Genomic DNA, 18,256 nt, shown 5'->3' on the forward strand with positions numbered 1-18,256 from the left:
AAGATTCTGATCTATTGGATTGGAATCAGGATAGATAGTATGTTATGCTTTTATGGCCCGTGAGGATTGGTATGTTAGTGACCTGTTAGGTCGATTCTCTAGCTATGAGTGAAACTTTATGATTGATGGTCAATGAGATAGATATCTTTGCTATGTGTACATGCCAGTATATGATAGTATGCATACATGGTTAGTTACTTGTTGGCTGGGTTGAGGCGGTCCTGCTTTGTGCTGAAGGCCAATACACCCTCTGAGCGGTCCGGGAAGACTGTAGGCCCACGCGGCGAACCAGTCATACTGAAGGCTCGGGATGGATTCAGATAGACTGTAGGCCCAGTAGGGCGGACTAGTCCGACCAATGGCCCAGTATGTATGTTGTTTGATTGTTCATATGGCTATGGTTTCTGCCAGTGTGGTATTGGTATTTTGGGGGTAGCTCAATAAGCCCTCGGGCTTATAGTTTTCAGTTTGTTGTTTCAGGTACTTCAGGAGAGCGATGGAAGGCGAAGGCGTGACCGTACCGCTCCTCATCCTGATGATCTATTTTGGGACACTCTGATGATAAATGAATTGGAAATGTGTTGTAAAAACAAATACTATTTGACTCTTTTGTTAGTATTAAAATTTTAAATTTGGCATAAATTTATGGTTGTTACATAGATGCTTTTTAATCCATGCTACGGTTCTATATTGTAGATCCAGCTTCCCAAGGCATGTGTATCACGTAAAGTTGCAAACTTTACGTGCATGCAAAACTCTAAAGTCTTAAAAAAGACAAAAACCAAGCTTGAAAAGAAGTCTTTCACTTGAAGGGAGGTTCATACTTGCCAAAGCTGACAACTTTATGGACTTAAAGACCCAAGAGAATTCAGATCTAAAGTTGCTACTTTAGATCTTAGCTCAAACACAAGAAAGGCTTCCTAGAATCCACCCAAATAAGATCTAGAATGAAATGAGGCCAAGATAACAGCTTAATACCTGCCAAAGGATGCCAACTGAGGTAGATCTATGATTCCCACACGTTCCTTGCTTCTAGTTACTGGTTCCCCAAGCTTTTCTCACCAAAAATCCTTCTTAAAAGCTTAAGACACAAAAATGAAGCACACTCACACAAGTTAGGGTTATGGAGTATCAAGAGGCTGTGAAGGGGAGGATGGGGAGGGCAATGATCCTTCAAATAGGGTGCAAAACCCTGGGGATTAGGGTTTCATCCTCCAGCTCCTACTTGTTGAGTCCCTACTTGGACTCGGCGAGTAGGTCACTTAAACACGTGGACCAACCCGATGCTACTCGACGAGTTGGGCAACCAACTCGTCGAGTAGACCTTGAAATCAAGAAAAATCTTATATAAGAAATCAATATCTGAGAATCAATGCATTACATGTCTCATCAACTCGCCGAGTCCCTTAAGTCTATTTTCTCATTCAGACGATTTTGGACAGAAATAAGGTCACATACTTTGGATCTAGCCTCCTAAGGCTGAATCATCACGTAAAGTTGCAAGCCTTATGTTCATGCATGGCATATAGGGCTCAAAATGCCAAAACACACTCCATAAAGGTCTTTATGCTTGAAGACTTGCCCAAAGCTTAATAAATCTCGAATCTTTGGGCTCATAGGGACTCATATAGCTTAGATTTGTAGTCTCCACCCCCATGACCAGGTCAACAACTCCAAACCAAAAGATAGATGGGATAAAGCCCTAAAACTCTCTAAAAAGACATCTAACAAAAGGAATGATCAAGGAGATAGCTTTTTACCTCCAATTGACAGCTAGCACTGAAAGAACACTGGACCCAAAGCTTCTTCTCGTTCCAAACCTTCTTGCTCTTCATTCCTCTTCTAAAAATGCACTTGAACACAAGATCTTTAGCCTTTCTCTCTCTCTTACAACGACTACAACTCGTCTAGGGTTTCTCTCAGTGTGTCTAAATGGATAGGGAGGCGGAAATGAGGGCTTAAGGGCCTTTAACTAGGGTGCAAGCCCTAAAATTAGGCTTTTCTCAATACAGACTCAACTCGTTGAGTCCAACTCCTCGACTCGACGATAGGCTTCAAAACACGCGCAGCCAGCTCAGCTCCTACACGACGAGTTAGGACCAACCAACTCGTCGAGTAGGTCCTACAATGTGCATTATAACTCTCCAATTTCACATCCAGAATTCGGGGTGTTATAAAAACAAGAAGATTGTGTTCTCCACTGTGACAATCAAAGTGCAGTGCATCTCGTGAAAAATCCGGTGTTTCACAACCGAACAAAACACATAAAGATGCGATATCATTTCATACGAGAACTGATAACTAATAGTACACTAAATCTGAGAAAATCATTGGTACAAAGAATCCAACTGTTATGTTTACTAAAGTAGTACCAACTGATAGGTTAGAGTTGTGCATGGCTTCCAGGAACTTGAAGATGAGGCGGGGACGAGAGAGAGAGAGAGAGAGAGAGAGAGAGAGAGAGAGAGAGAGAGAGAGAGAGAGGTGTTACAGAGGATACGGACTTGCTTGGCAGCTGAATGATCAAGCCTCCAAGTGGGAGATTGTTAGATCTTGAGACTTATCAATAGATCTGGAATTTTAAAGACTGTAAATTTTTTGAACTTTTTTGTGTTTTTACAGTCGTGCTTGGCCTTTTAGGTTTAGGTCAGATGTTCTCGTTTATATATTTATAAATGGTCGTATCTGTAACATTATAGTTGAAAAGGGTGTGTGGAATAAAATCTCTCTCTGGATCGACAGTAGGCGTAGCCCATCGCAAGAAAATGTGAACCACTTAAATCTTTGTGTTTTGTGTTTTGTGTTTTGTGTAGTTTGATTTCATTTCTGATCTCTCTTATTTCTCAAATCTGTTTTCGTTTATTGTTTTCTTCTATACCTAACAACTAAAAGCGCCGTCTGCCACTAAAACTCAATATTATTGTAGTGTCACTTTTGGTTTATTATCTTATAAAAGAAACAATGTGCAGAAAACAACTAATATATGGACGTTCATCTTCACCCCATTTAAGTGTTTAACTCGTCACCCATACAACACCAAATGGAATAAAAAAACAACATATGCGCACTTTGCTATTTCGATCGAAACCGCAACTCGAATCTCTCAACAGCATGTTGACAATATCTGGAGGATGCCTTTTTTACTAAAAGAGGGATATGATTCAAATGCCCTAGTCCACCACTCGAACTCCTATAAGGCTATAACTACGCATATCTCGCTGCCTCGAACACAGATTCTCTTTCTTTCTGCACTTTTAGAGAAGGAATCACAGGAATACATCAGAAAAGGAGAAAATAAATCGAGAAAGATGGCAGCCGGCAATGGCACCGGTGGTCTCATCAAGCCACCAACACTGGTACCCTTGTTGGAAACTTCACCACCAAACATCGACTTGGATTCAAAAACCCCTGACCAGGACCTCGAACTCTCGTTCCAACAACGGTTCTTCATCGAATCCAAAAAGCTATGGCACATAGTCGGCCCCACCATCTTCAGCCGTATATCCGCCTACACCATGCTGGTCATCACCCAAGCCTTCGCCGGCCATCTTGGCGATCTGGAGCTCGCCGCCGTCTCCATTGCCACCAATGTTATCGTCGGCTTTGACATCGGCCTCTTGGTATGTACACAACTTATTATAACCCAGCAAACAAGTTCAGTTGATTTCTCTGATTCTAAATATGTTTTCATTTGGTTTAATTTCCAGTTGGGTATGGCAAGTGCTTTAGAGACTTTATGTGGCCAAGCATATGGAGCCAAAAACTATCGAATGTTGGGAGTGTATCTACAACGCTCATGGATCGTACTTTTCATATGTTGTATACTCCTTCTCCCCTTATACATCTTCGCTTCACCGGTGCTGAAACTCATGGGACAACCGGACGACATATCTGAGCTCTCCGGTAGGATGTGCATGAGTTTGATACCACTCCATTTCAGCCTTTGCTTTCAGTTCACACTACAAAGGTTTCTTCAGTGTCAGCTTAAGACGCATGTCATTGCATATGTATCAATGGGGACACTGGTGCTTCATTCGGTGTTGAGTTGGCTGGTTGTGTATAGATTTCAGCTGGGGTTGTTTTGGACGGTGGTTATGCTTAATTTCTCGTGGTGGCTGATTGTTTTGGGGATGTTCTGTTACTCTGTGTTCGGTGGTTGCCCGGAAACTTGGGGTGGGTTTTCCATGGAAGCGTTTAATGGATTATGGTCGTTTTTCAAACTCTCCGCTGCTTCCGGCGTCATGTTGTGGTAATCAATTAACATATGTTTTTCTGTTGATTATGCTATAAAGACTTCATATTTATTTCATACGAATGTCTTTTTTTGGAAATTGCAGTTTGGAAAACTGGTACTACAGGATTTTGATCGTGATTACAGGCAACTTGGAGGACGCAAAGATTGCTGTGGATGCTTTGTCAATATGGTAATAATATAATATAATAATCTGATACTATATAATTGTTGTGGTCCACATTTCTTTATTCATGTTTTTACATGTGGTTGTCTATTTTTGTTCTTGGTATTAATTATATATTTCTGAATATTATTTTCTTATGTTAAAATACAAAAACAGAATTGGCATCTTGCCGTTTGCGATACAAATTAACTGCTTGCGAGTTGGGAGAATCAAGATATTACAATTTTTGTCATTGGCCACCAATTGCATAAGACCGTTGCCTTTGCTTAATTATATTTTTTTTTTATCTTTAAAGTGTTTCTTTTTGGAAAAATATAAAATATATTAATAAATAAATTGACACACAAAAACTGTTAGTTGAAGATATAATATATATTCCGAGTCATTTCTAAAGGAGCCACACAATAATGTTACCGCTTTATTCGAAGGAATTAAAAGTACGGTCAAATGTAATTAATTGTATAATTTATGATGCAAATAACGTTAAATAATAGTTTTGGAGTTCTAGTTTTAAAAGCAATAATGTTGTCCCATTAATATATTTTGTAAGAAAATATATTATATTTTCAGCTAATGGGTACGTTAATAGTTAATTAACAGAAATAGTTAAAATTAAAAAAAATAATAAAAAAAAGGTTGTAAATTAAGCTAGCTATCTAAGTGTGCTTGTATGTGTGCGTATAATTGTGTGCATGCGCTTCAATATAGAAACGGATAATAGATGTATGTATTAATGAGAATCTTGTAAATATTGAACAATACTAAAGTTTTAATTATTACTACCTATTTTGATCATGACCAATATATAATATCTATATTCGTTTTTTTTTTCTGTACGTAGCATGTCTATCAATGGTTTGGAACTCATGATCCCTCTTGGATTCTTTGCTGGAACAGGGTAGGTTTCTTAATATATATACTCATTCAAAATATATATTCTCTTTGCAGAAAAACGAATTTGAAAGTGAAACTTTCTCCTAAAAAGATCTTCTAACAAAAGGAACTGCTCATCTGTTAACAAGCAAATAGAAGACCCAACTTTCTTCTCTGGGATGAAATATAATTAATAAATCCCGGAGTTTATTGAATCGATTCCTTCACAAATCACAAATATATATATATATCCAGGAAAAACGAAATTTGTGTAATTTGTAAAGGAACTTTAAAGATTAAATATTCTTGACATGTAATACTTAATTAATTTGTGATCACGTGATTCAGAGTAAGGGTTGCAAACGAGTTAGGAGCAGGAAACGGGAAAGGTGCTAGATTTGCCACCATAGTTTCCGTTACAACATCTGCAGTGATTGGTGTCTTCTTCTGGATCTTGATCATGTTATTCCACAATGAGCTTGCATTAATATTCACCACCAGTGAACCTGTGTTGCATGCCGTAAGTAAACTTTCAGTCCTATTGGCCTTCACCATTCTCCTCAATAGCATTCAACCCGTTCTTTCAGGTGAACCCATCCTCGTTTTGAATCTATATTACTTGAGAACCAATATACATTCATTGAAAGTATTAATGGAGATAATATGTTTCCAATATTAATTATCTCCAATAGATATATACTCAATCCATTTGATCTGATATATAGGTGTTGCGGTTGGTTCCGGATGGCAGGCATATGTAGCATACATAAACTTAGGTTGCTACTACTTGATAGGTGTCCCCATGGGAGTTGCCATGGGGTGGTTTTTCCATCTTGGCGTCATGGTATGTACACATTTAACATTTTCTTTTATTTAGGTTATCTTTATTACATTTGACTATATTGGACAAACTTTTTTTTTTTTGGCTATTTTCAATAATGATGATGAGAAGGGCATCATGTCTTGATCATCATAAAGAGATCAAGAGCGAGTTTAGGACAGAAAATTGCAATTTTTGTTTCGTTGGCATTGGTTTAATTGCATGATAATCTAATGTATGTCGAATATTGTCTATCTTTTCTTTGTGTTTATGAAAGATTTAAGAAGTGTATTGCTTAGGGTATTTGGGCTGGAATGATCTTCGGAGGAACTGCTGTTCAAACAGTCATATTGGCTATCATTACAAGTCGTTGTGATTGGGAAAAAGAGGTAAGTTACACCTGAATTTGATAAAAATATTCAAAATCAATACTTCTAGATCAGATTAAGTATGTGTTACAAAACTTTCAGGAACAAAGAGCAAGAATGCATTTGAAGAAATGGGCAGTTGCTAATTGACCATGCATGAAAAGTTCTTATCCCTCTTAAAATTTGGTACCATTGGTCTCTTTCTTCATTACATTTGCTTTTGAGGAAATGTAATTAACTAATCCATATGAAATTTTGCTCACATCCCAAAAGCTGTTTGGTTGTTTGGTTTTATCATTTTCTTTCATCTGTTTGTGATGATACCAGATTCTGGTGCGGAGAATGGTTTGATTGTGCTGTTGAAGAATTATGGAAATAAATAGTACAGAATTGAAGTAATCAAACAAAAACCAAGGGAGTTGCCAAAGAATTCGATGCTACAAATTTTATGACCCAATTGTAATTTTCATATGTATTTGTCAAAAATAATTCTTCCATTTACACTACTACAGAACCAATAAGAGAATACTGTTGAAATTGGTAATACAGTATGATCATACTTGAAGACTAAATAGAGTACCCATTGCATGACCTACTCTATAAGCATTTTAAGACTAACAAATTCTCAAAAAAAAAAAAAAAAAAAAAAAAGGTAGGCTGCAGTTTTGAGGGTGAGATGCCATTGCTGAGTATTATTGATTATGCAGCTAGGGTAGATCCATCAGGCTCCATCAACCATAAATTTACAACATAAACAGTCCCTTTAAATATCTTAAAGAGTATTCATGTATTATCATATATCCTCTTTAGCATATACTAATCACATAGTAATCATATGATACAAAAGTTCACTTATTGCAATGTTTAAGCTTAGTAATTAACTAACAAAGTCAACATGGTTGTATGAAGGAGTGAGTTTGTTTTGATGAGAACACAAATAAACAGGGGAATAAGTATAACAGAGGAAAACAATGAAAGGAAAAAGTGCAATGTATTTCACTGTCCAATTTCACATGGGCTTTTTAATTATCTACTTACTATATTGGAAGGAAAGTATAAAAAAAACGAAGCAAACTTTTGAGTTTATCTCTACCAAAAAACAGGGAAAAAGATAAAGACCAAAAATAAAATTAAGATAACTCCAACTCATTGACACTTCTGGATTACTCCAACATTATAAAAAATGAGCGTTAAATATCATTATAGAAATATAGGAAAATACATTTGGATGATAAAAGAATGTTGTTGGGGTTCTATCGCAAAAGAAGGGCATTTGAGCCAAAGAGTGAACTCCAGACTGAGCTATATAGTTATTTTACATGGAACTGAGTGTTACCAAATATGCAACCCGATTCTTTTACGGACCAAAACTGAAAAAACTAGTTAAACCTTGGGACCAAAAATGTAATGTTATCAAATATTCTCATTTTCTTATTCCAACGGTCTTCATTATTCATATAGTTATAAACTGATATAAAGTATCTCACAGTATAAATAAGTCATCAACCCTACTATCAAAAAAAATCCACCATTTTCAACATATGATTTTGACAAGTCGGTATAGTCAAATCAACAAATCCAAAACAGCTCAAAAAACTATACAACTGTTAATATAAAAGTAAAACAAAACATATTGATGTAAGGACAAGACAGCATTGTACAAAGATGAGTTGTTTTCATTGTGTCTGTTTCTCTTCAGAAGCTGAATTGGGTTGACTTTCTGGTCGCAAACCTGTTTGACCATTTGCAGAGTTGTGTTCCCCTTGCTGCTGATCGTCTAACTTCATATTCGACTTAAATGGCCTCTCAAAATTTCTAGCAGTTCCTGGATCAATTACCAAATTGTTGAACTTTTGATCCTGCAAATACATAATATTTACACATCAAAAGATAAGTTCATGTGTATTTATATGTCACTTTGATACACAACACGTCATAACACTTTCTTTATATAGCAAAAACTAAACTGTAATGATGTTATTCTTGAATTTCATAAAAATTTATTCAACCATAAAGTAACAAATCTAGCATCAGACCAGGGTATACTGTTTGCATTATAGGGTAACAAATCCAGCATCAGACCAGGGTATACTGTTTGCATTATCATAAACACAATTTAGGGGATGCACTATAAGGGTTAAATGCAAGAAATAGCAATGTACTTTCATATATATGTCAATTATAACAAGAACATAGTTTTTCATAAGAAGTATGCACCAACATAGTTTTGCATAAATTGGTAAAAAAAAAATAATAATAATAAAACATTGTTTCTTAAAAGGGCAAAAGATAACGAAACATTTGTGCCACAAATTGGTGATAAAGTAAAACATGTTTGTCCCACCTTTTTAGGTGGGAGAAAAAGCTAGAATTTTTGTCTCATTGACATCAGTCATATCAAACACAGTACAACCTGTTGTATCGATCATGTTAAAGGTAAAGAATCACTTACACCCTGCAAAGCTTCAAGTTTTTTCTGCAAGGCCTCATGTTCAGCCTGAATACGAAATGGGACCCCATGTTTTTGATAAACATTATTTTGAGCCAAATCTTCAGTAATGTCACTAATAGTTGTTGCAAAAGGATGATTTGCAGGAATCCATCTAACCGTATCCGGGTCCACGTCAGCAGGCACCGGGTCCCCTTCTTTAAGGAATATTGTTGGCCTTTTCCATTGATACGCCCTTGACCTCCTTTTTTGATGTATGTTTTGTTCTTCTCGTGTCAAAGTCACAGGGGCTAAACGGTAAACTTTTCCACACATTTCAACTGACGAATTGTTCTTGCTAATTTTTACTAACGGGTTGTTAAATGGATCGTCATACATGGGTGTCTTTGATCTGTAAAAACACACACAGGATTCGTTAATGTCAGTAAATAGCTATCTACTTTTTTTATTTTGTCCATCAATGAAGGTGCTGACATGGCATCCACATGTACACTGTTATGCATCCACTATATAAAAAGGAGACGTGAAAGACCAGAATCCAGGCTTGTTAGTTTAATAAAACAAAAATACAGTTAGCTTGATAATACCTACAATCTCAAAAAATGAGATCATTTATTAATGTAATGAATTTTTTACCATAAAATAGTACAAAAATGATTTCTTTATTAATTGTACAACGAGCTAGGATGTACAAAACAAACGTATGTTGCTATTAGGTGACCTTATCCCATATGTACATGCTAAGCTTCATATTACAGTTTAAATAACAATAAATAATAAATACTCTTGTTTCAAGAAAATTGCAGAAATTCCATCTATGGACTCTCAAGAAACTCGCAACATTCGATCATTTGGCAAGTTTTCAGATCATGAATTACTTATCATCCATTTGAAGTATCACAAACAACTATTGCTTTGCTAATGTTCTTAAACCACAAAATTTCACTATCTTTAGGTACTAAAGGGTATATTGGACATTTTGTAATGTATTATAGACAAGTTTATAGCAAATAATGGAAAATGAAGAAAGGGGTTGGAGTCATACATGCCTCTTCTATCAGAATTTAGTTGGCCACGTCTGACAAGATCAGCAACTGATCCCTGGCGTTGGTACTTTGGCTTTCTTGCCACATAAGCTCTCACTGCAACAATCAATACAGTTGCTGCTATACAAAACCCCAATGCAAATTTGGAATGAGGAGACCTTTTTATCTGTAAAAAAAAGTGAAAGAGAATAACTGATTATCAAATAGTAGAGGAAGATAGCTTAAGTTCAATAACATAAGTTTAATATAGTTAAAAATGTGATTAGATTTGAAGAACATACCGAAAAAATAATGGGAGGGAGGGATACGATTGTTTCTTGTAGTCTTGAAACTTGGTTTTGTAGGACCCGCATGGCATTGCTTTTTGTTTTGCTGATGATTGTTTCATCTTTGATTTGATTATCTTCATTGGATGAGGCTTTAAGAAAGAAATCTTTACGTTTGTTCTTCCCTTTCAAAATTCGGTACCTTTTGGTGAACCCTAGTTGTGGTCTAACTTCAAATGCATATGTTGAAACTTGATGCTTCAAGAACACAATAATTGGAAGAATTAAAAATGGAGTTTACATTGTTCAATAATTTGCTTGTATTGAAGGAGGAAAAAAAAAAAAAAAAAAAAGCAGAGTCCAAAATGAAGAATATCCAGTCCATACGCAATTGCCCAAATGATGATACTCAAATTTTACACAAATATAAACAAAAAAGCAGCCTAATAGCATGAAACATCGACTCACTTATCGATATCGAAAGAACCCACATGAGAATAAGCTCGTTCGTTAACTTATTCACGAAAATCGACAATGCCCGCATAGAACAAGATTGAATTTTTGTAGAATATACATACCGGAATCGAAGTAGGATGCAATTGCAGAGTCCAAAATGAAGCCATTTCAGTTACTAAAGTATAATCCCATGGTGGAAATAGAATCTAGGGTTTCAAGGTTTGAAAAAATCGATTTAGGGTAAATATTCAAGGATACCTATTCAGTAATTTTGTTTGTATTGTGAAGTGTCGACTATTGAAAGTCGATGAGGTATGTTGGCTGCAATGAGAACCGCAATTCATGAAATTTTACAAGGACTCCGACATTGTAAAAATTGAATAAATATAATATTCAGTAGGGTAAATAGCACAAAATGCTAAAATTCATAAAAAGTGTTGGGTTGAAAGCAAAAGCAAAAGTTATTTTTAAAAAGTGTTTGGGTTGTATTTCTTGATTTTTAAGTATAATTTAGCTTTAAATGCTAAAAGTCACAAAAAATCGCACTTTCATGATTTTTAAAAACCAACATTTTTTTACAACCCGAAATTTTCAATCTTGTACAGTCAAACACTTCATTAAAAATCAAACTCATTCCTGCTATCATCTAGCACAATTTGGAGTCTGTTTGAGCGTTTTGAGCGTTGTACACTTAAAGGATAAGTGTCGGGGCTTATATGCTGGAGAAATAGCACAAAGAACAGACCTGGAACACCCTAACCAAGAGTTCACGGCCACCACTATGGAGTTTACGACCGTAAACTCTATGTTGGCCGTAAACTCCCCTTATATGGTCAAGTTCTGGCCATTTGTTCATTCCTCCCTTTCCTTTGGCTGAAATCCTCTCAACTATCATCCCGATATTCATCCCCGATCTTCAAATCTTGTAAGTTCCTTGTCCTAACTGGTTGAAATCTTACATAAACTAGTGATCTTACATAATTTCATCCGTGAAATCATTCCATTTGTGTAAATCTTCAAGTTCCACCAAGAACACATACTAGTGTTCGTGGCCAAAACCGACCATTCAAGCTCATAGATCGTAAGTACTCTTGTTCTAACTCGTTGTACATTAGGTTTAACATGTTTAGAGCGTAGAAATCATAAGGAAACACATGATCCAAGGAGTTTACGGCCAAGGCATGTTCTTGGGCCGTAAACCCCTTTAAGTGGTGCAAATGGCACCCTAGTCCCCCTATTGGCCTTGGACACTAACCTAGATCACCTCCTTGATGTATTAAGGACCTTAAACACCAAGTTTTGAGGGTTGAATGAGAGTTTACGGCCAAGGATCCCCTCAAGGCCGTAAACTCCCTTAAGTGGTGCAAATTTGACCTAATCACCTTACCAAGCATTAGATCTTAGTCTAGAATTACATTACATTGAACTAGGGACTTCAATCAACGAATTGGTACTTCATACCATGAGTTTACGGCCGTAAACTCATGGGGAAGTGGTCCCAGTCCGTAAACACATATAAGGACCATTCTTGGATCTTAAACCCACCTAGCCTCTTGTTTAAGCCTTGGAACACTTAACCATTTAAGACATAATAACCTTAAGCCTCATTTAGAGACCCGTTTTGAGAGTTTACGGCCATGAGTAAACTCCCCTGGGCTGTAAACTCCAATAAGTATGGTCTGTGGACCATAAACTCACTTACAACGCCTTACACTCCTTTATTGCAACCCAATAACCTCCTAACACTTTGACCAAAGTGTTTTCCACGTCTTAGAATGTTTATACTTGTCTAATTAGTGCTTAAATCACTGATTATATATATACATATGTCTTTATATGTTATGAGGATCATTGTGTGTGATTAAAGTCTTCACTTGACACCGAACACTTGTCCGACACTTCCATCCGACCCACTCACTGCAGGTGAGTTCATACCCCTTAATTAACCTTTTAAATGTTTATAAATGCTTTATAGGGGGGATACAAGTTGAATCATGCTAGTTATTATATCAATCACATGTGATTAATAACTAGCATACAAATGGATTTACTATACTTTTAGCTGTTTTACCAAACAGATTACTTCAAATGACTGTCTCAAACGTTTTTACATGTTAAAACTTTTTATCAAATTGATTTACATATTGTATGTTTCCTTTCAAACTCTGTTACAATTGTGTTTCAAACAAAGGTTTTCGTTATACTTAAAACTGTCTTATCAAACAAATTACTTTCAAATCGTTTTATAAACTGACATCAAGTCATCGCTTCTTAGTTATTTAACTTTTCAAAGGTTTTACAAACTTCTTTTATACTTTTATATTGTCAAATGCATGCCTAGATATGTATAGTTATATAACTCATGTTTAAAGGACTTAGGACGGCTACCTCGCTTTATTTCCTTTTCCTCGTTGGGATGTGGCTTTAGGGCATCGGTTACCCGTCCGAATGTCGTCTAAATATTAGTTATATATCATGTATACATATATAGACATAAAAGTTCCAATAGTCAGTTCAGTACCTTTGGGTAGCAAAGGTATACTTTCGGTTATACACCTACATTACTAGTAACTATAATAGGTATAGTTAGGAGATACTACTTACTATTCCAAGTACAAGGAATCACACAAGAGTCAGTTCATTCATGAGTCTATACTAATACATTACATATTATATGAATAGATACGCTTACATGAATACACTTACATGAATACGTACATAGATACGCTTACATGAATACGCTTACATGAATACGTTTACATAGATACGCTTACATGAATACGCTTACAAGAATATGTTTACATAGATACGCTTACATGAACACGCTTACATTAATACGTTTAATAGATACTATTACATAGAATTTGTTACAAACGTTTTAGGACTTACCATTCCACCCCCAAGGTTGTTAGCTACAGTAGGGAAAATGATCATCGATGGGTGTCTACAGTTGTACTATTTGGCGAGTTTCCACACCGTAAATATCCTAGTGCAAAAGGATACATTTTTATTTATTATATTATTTTCCTTCCTTTACTTTGTGACACATTCACATGAACGACGAGGTAGGATATATTTGATATAGATAAACTATTTTCCTTATTACCTTTATATTGTGACTCATACACATAAACGATGAGGTAGACTATAACCTTTTTAATAATAGTTAAATAAGGGAAAAACCGTCATATTTATAGTGATTCTTACTTACAAAACAGCCGGGTCTTGGTAGAAGACTACTTTTAAAATAGTCGGGTCTTGGTAGAAGGCTACTTTTATACTAGTAGGAAATATGGGATTTTCTAGGGTCTTCAAAACGTTTACAATTACTTACAAACATTTTCATGCTTATACAAACTTTTCTCAAAACATGGACAAGTCTTTACTTTACAGTTTTACAAATCAAAGACACATAAATACTTAAGAATTCACCAGCTTTATTGCTGATACTCGCTTTCAAAATAACTTGTATTCTCAGGTCGCAAATAGACAGGAACGACGACCAGGTTTTGTGAAGATGGAGCAGTCAAGCCTCGTCTTTTATTTTTGAATATTTATTATGTTGTTATGATATGAAAGAACATACATGTATTTTAAATTATACTATTAATGCAATGGATGATGTTGTTGCTTGTTTACTACTTTGCATTCTTGTGATACATTACATGACGTCCTCCGCCCCAGAATGTTTCCGCCGTTCTCGGTTTTGGGGTGTGACAGATTGGTATCAGAGCATTGTTTATAGTGAATTAAGTATATCAACCCACAAAAGATATACTAACTATAAATACAATGGGATTAACAATACTTTGACCAAGAGTTTATACTTTTAAATAATAAAATATTTAACTAAGTATACATGCCTACATTCATACTAAAATCCGTGTCACAATGACAAGAACAAAAGTATTACGATTGTTGAATATCACAGGTAAGCTCGGGGATGTATGGTCAGTCCTGGGAGTGGCATAGTCTGATCAACTATGATGGTCCGATGAGTGATTAGCACATGCCCAAGAATGGTTGTGATGTGTCAACAAGTCTAAAAACTTACCAACACTACCACAATGAGAACATTATAACAGAACCTAAGTCTAAAATACTATAGGAGTATTTTGTGTTACTATAATTACTTACTTGAGAACTTAAAAGGATCTCCATTACTAAGTTGATAGTTGCTAAGTGGATACACTAAGGTTATATGTAACTAGTGTTGGATTAATGTCTAAGTCCATAACTATAATTGGTAAGACTTGACCCGACCCGGCATGGTCCATTTGGGTTGCAAACCTTCATGCACTTGGATAGACTATAATGAGAGAAATAAGACACTTATGGTTATTAATATATTATAAGTTATAGTATATTAATAATAAGAATAATAAGATTATTTAATTAGTATTGATCAAGAATTAATCTAGGATTAATTAAGTGATCAAAAGAAGACTAATTAAATATATGGGTTGATTGTGTAAATCATCCATACTTATATAGTGGGCTAATGCTCCATGGATAATCAAGTTGGGCTAAAACCCATAGGATGGTCCATGGATGCTCCATGGTGTATTTGAACCCATGGATCCAAGGAAATGGAAAGCCATGACAATTAAGGATTTACCCTAATTGCAACACTATATAAAGATCTTATTCTTGACAAAAATCGGCCACTAGAGAGTGTAACAAAAGGGCTAGCCGATTTCATGAAGTGTAGAACTCTCTCAAGTTATTCTAAGTGTTTTGATAACTGTGATTCCATTTGAGGCTTCCACACTATTGGGGCTAGGCACTCAAGCTTCATGAAGACTTTCTACATCAAAGAGGTATGTATTCTATCTCGTTATGTTCATGTTTTGTATGATAAATTAGGATAATACCTTGGATATTCTTATTTGCATGTATAATAGAGAAAACATAGATCCAAGGTATTTAGGGTTGCATGTACACTTAGGAGTGTTAGAATGCTCAAAACCCAACAACTAGGATGTCATAGACATAGAATATGTGAGATTTTTCTTTACCCCGGTTCCTTGTGAATTTGGAGTTAAGGTCACTTATGCGAAGGCCTATCCTGTTTTGATTACATATAATTGGTATGCACTTTACAAATAGTGATGTAACTAATGAATATTATCTAATAATTATCTAGATAGTTCGTCTAATAAACATTTCCTTACCCCAATTCTCGTGTAGATAACATGGCTGGACTCCACCCCCACGGCAACCCGTACCTTCCGAACGAAGGCAATGTGTAACATCCCAAAAATCAGGTATACCTTATGAACCTTCAATTTTGAGCAAGGGGCACATTTGGACCTTGTTAAGGAAATACATGTTTGGCGAGTACACGGAGCGTACTGGGGTGTACGCTCAATGTACTCGTCCGCGTCTTGAGCGGGAAGGGTCGCCAGGTATGCAGGGCGTACCCGGCCCAGAAGTGAAACCCTAATAGGTTGAGCCTCCCTATTTAAGCAACCTTAAGGCCCTTTTGTTGGCCACCTTTTCCAGAGCTTTACCATTTCAAAACCATAAATCTCGTTCATATAGCAAGGGGGTGTCTAGGAGGGCTTAGTATTGTGTTCTTGGCCATTTGGAGCAAAGTGATAGCCTTGGAGGAGGAAGAGTTGGAGCTTAAGCTTTTGGATCCGAGCTTAGCAGTGAAAGAAGCTTCATTTTGAGGTAAAAAGCTTCAAGATTTGCATCTTTTCTATTCATGTTTTGTAGAGAGAAGTTTTAGGGTTTTTGGTCCCCAAGTTCATAAATTTATGAGTGGTTGAGCTCTTAGAAGCCAAGATCTGTCCCATACAAGCTCATTTAGTGTTTTTATGTGATAAAAATCCAGTCTTGGTTGTTAAAGGTTGTTCATGCATGAGATATGGACCTTTTAAGGTTGGAAATAGAGTGTTTTGGGTGTTTGTGACTTCCACAACCATGCAAAGGCTTAAAGTCACCAACTTTATGGATTAAGTCGTGTTAGAGAAGTCATATTTGGATTTTGGACGCAAGTCTTAACCGATTAAGACCTGAATGAAGAGGAGGAGAAAGTTGGGGGTTATGTTGGGCGTAATCCCAGTACGCGCGGCGTAAGGGGCCACATACCTCGATTCTGTGAAGCCACCGGGTATGCTTAGTGTACAGATTTGGTACGCGTCGCGTACCCCAGGTGGTTGACTTTTGTTGAATTTTAGGGTTTGGTCAACTTTAAAGTATTTGAGCCTTGAAAGGGGTAAAATGGTCATTTACCCTCCTGAGAGTGCTAAGATAAGGAATGGTATAGCCTTGGGAAATGTGTTAATGTCGAGTGTTTATTTCGTATGATTAGGTGGAGGCTAGATCCTATTTCATGGAGTCCGAGATTTCCGAGTTACCGAGTTACACGAGGTGAGTCTTCTCACTATATGTTACCTAGAGTGGTATTTATATGTTGACCGGAGGGTCCTATGTGCTATGTATGAGATTATGTGTTACGAATGAGTTGTGTGTTATGTGATATATGTATGTTATATGATGGTACAGACCGTACTTGAGGGTCCAACGATTTAGACCGGGCCAGAGGGCCCAACGAGCTATGACCGGACCAGATGGCCCAACGAGCTACGGGACTGGAAGTGCCTGTTGAGACACATCAACTGGAGGGTCGTACAGTAGCCTCGAGTGGCGTATGTGTTGTATGTGGTATTTTGGGGAACGCACTAAGCATTTATGCTTACAGTTGTGTTATGTGTTTCAGGTACTAGCGAGGACCGTGGAAAGGCGCCGACATGACCCGTACACACAGAGAGGAGATTTGATTTGTGATATTGGGATATGTTTTGATTTGATAACTACTGTGGAATACTTTTTGAGAATAATATATATATATATATATATATATATATATATATATATATATATATATATATATATATATTTGGTTGTTGAAAAATGAAAATTTTGTTTTGAAAATCTCATCGTTACAAGTTGGTATCGGAGCCTTGGTTTGAGGGACTTGGATGCACCTTCGGGCGTATCTGAACTCAAACTAAGGATTTGAGAAATTGTCAACAAATAAAAACTGATTTTTCTAAAAAGAGCAATAGGTTTTGAAACAACCAGAGCGGAGCAATGTGTACGGTCAGCCAGCGCCCGAACGGTGAATCCCCAAAATACCCTTACATTATGTGTTATGAGATATGATATGTTATGTTATGCATGCTAGAGTAGGCTAGGTATTCATATTAGGACTACAGTGGCCTGATTTGTGATGCCTTAGCCTAGGAAATTACTGATGCTATGAGATACCTTGAGAGTGAGTAGGTAGCAGTTAGGAGCTCATGAGAGGTCTATCGGAGGGTAGCCAATGCATAGCGATAGTAGAGTACTTGCGATCCGGGATCCAAGGAGAAGGACTTGGGGTGAATGCTGATGCGGTGTGGTCGGTAGTATAGGGCCCGTACTACTGAAGACACCAGATCGGTGAGCAGTCCAAGTAAGAATCCTTAGGATATTGGAGAACAAGTAGAGTTTCGTTATCGAGTGCGACTATGCTCGATCGAGTCTTTAATATTTTTATGCTACATTTCA

General features: G+C 36.5%; 2 protein-coding genes across 5 annotated transcripts; one reads left to right on the top strand and one right to left on the bottom strand.

The window, feature by feature from the left end:
- The first annotated feature begins 2,995 nt into the window (after positions 1 to 2,995).
- Positions 2,996 to 7,051, top strand: LOC145085899 (protein DETOXIFICATION 27-like). 3 transcript variants are annotated; one of them, XR_013700213.1, is made up of 9 exons: positions 2,996 to 3,620; positions 3,708 to 4,249; positions 4,338 to 4,424; positions 5,260 to 5,316; positions 5,640 to 5,878; positions 6,017 to 6,135; positions 6,411 to 6,500; positions 6,582 to 6,709; positions 6,807 to 7,051. XR_013700213.1 is itself a non-coding variant. In XM_079023582.1 (9 exons), exons 1-8 carry the CDS (start codon positions 3,132 to 3,134, stop codon positions 6,627 to 6,629), a joined length of 1,671 nt encoding a protein of 556 aa, XP_078879708.1. In that variant the 5' UTR covers positions 2,996 to 3,131; the 3' UTR covers positions 6,630 to 6,674; positions 6,807 to 7,051. The 3 variants fall into 3 exon arrangements, 2 of the variants coding, with proteins under 2 accessions (XP_078879708.1, XP_078879706.1); XM_079023582.1 differs by having other exon boundaries at positions 6,582 to 6,674; XM_079023580.1 differs by having other exon boundaries at positions 6,582 to 6,665.
- Positions 7,052 to 7,970: 919 nt separating this feature from the next.
- MCD1 (multiple chloroplast division site 1) lies at positions 7,971 to 11,011 on the bottom strand. 2 transcript variants are annotated; one of them, XM_079023583.1, is made up of 5 exons: positions 10,819 to 11,011; positions 10,256 to 10,498; positions 9,974 to 10,140; positions 8,932 to 9,319; positions 7,971 to 8,338 (listed from the first exon to the last, which is right to left on the bottom strand). In XM_079023583.1, exons 1-5 carry the CDS (start codon positions 10,861 to 10,863, stop codon positions 8,156 to 8,158), a joined length of 1,026 nt encoding a protein of 341 aa, XP_078879709.1. In that variant the 5' UTR covers positions 10,864 to 11,011; the 3' UTR covers positions 7,971 to 8,155. The 2 variants fall into 2 exon arrangements, with proteins under 2 accessions (XP_078879709.1, XP_078879710.1); XM_079023584.1 differs by having other exon boundaries at positions 10,709 to 10,837.
- Between the last annotated feature and the right edge of the window lie 7,245 nt (positions 11,012 to 18,256).

This window comes from Lactuca serriola, chromosome 2, assembly GCF_051521515.1.
Source record: "Lactuca serriola cultivar US96UC23 chromosome 2, Lser_US96UC23_V15, whole genome shotgun sequence".
NCBI classification, from domain to species: Eukaryota; Viridiplantae; Streptophyta; class Magnoliopsida; order Asterales; family Asteraceae; genus Lactuca; species Lactuca serriola.

Excerpts from the sequence above, each read along its gene's own strand:
- LOC145085899 (XM_079023582.1), top strand. The coding sequence starts at position 3,132 with ATGCCTTTTTTACTAAAAGAGGGATATGATTCAAATGCCCTAGTCCAC. Across the intron at positions 5,879-6,016 it reads CATTCAACCCGTTCTTTCAG|GTGTTGCGGTTGGTTCCGGA; the intron begins GTGAACCCATCC and ends TCTGATATATAG. Across the intron at positions 6,136-6,410 it reads TTTTCCATCTTGGCGTCATG|GGTATTTGGGCTGGAATGAT; the intron begins GTATGTACACAT and ends TGTATTGCTTAG.
- MCD1 (XM_079023583.1), bottom strand. The coding sequence starts at position 10,863 with ATGGCTTCATTTTGGACTCTGCAATTGCATCCTACTTCGATTCCG. Across the intron at positions 10,141-10,255 it reads TCCCTCCCATTATTTTTTCG|ATAAAAAGGTCTCCTCATTC; the intron begins GTATGTTCTTCA and ends TTTTTTTTACAG. Across the intron at positions 9,320-9,973 it reads AATTCTGATAGAAGAGGCAT|ATCAAAGACACCCATGTATG; the intron begins GTATGACTCCAA and ends GTGTTTTTACAG.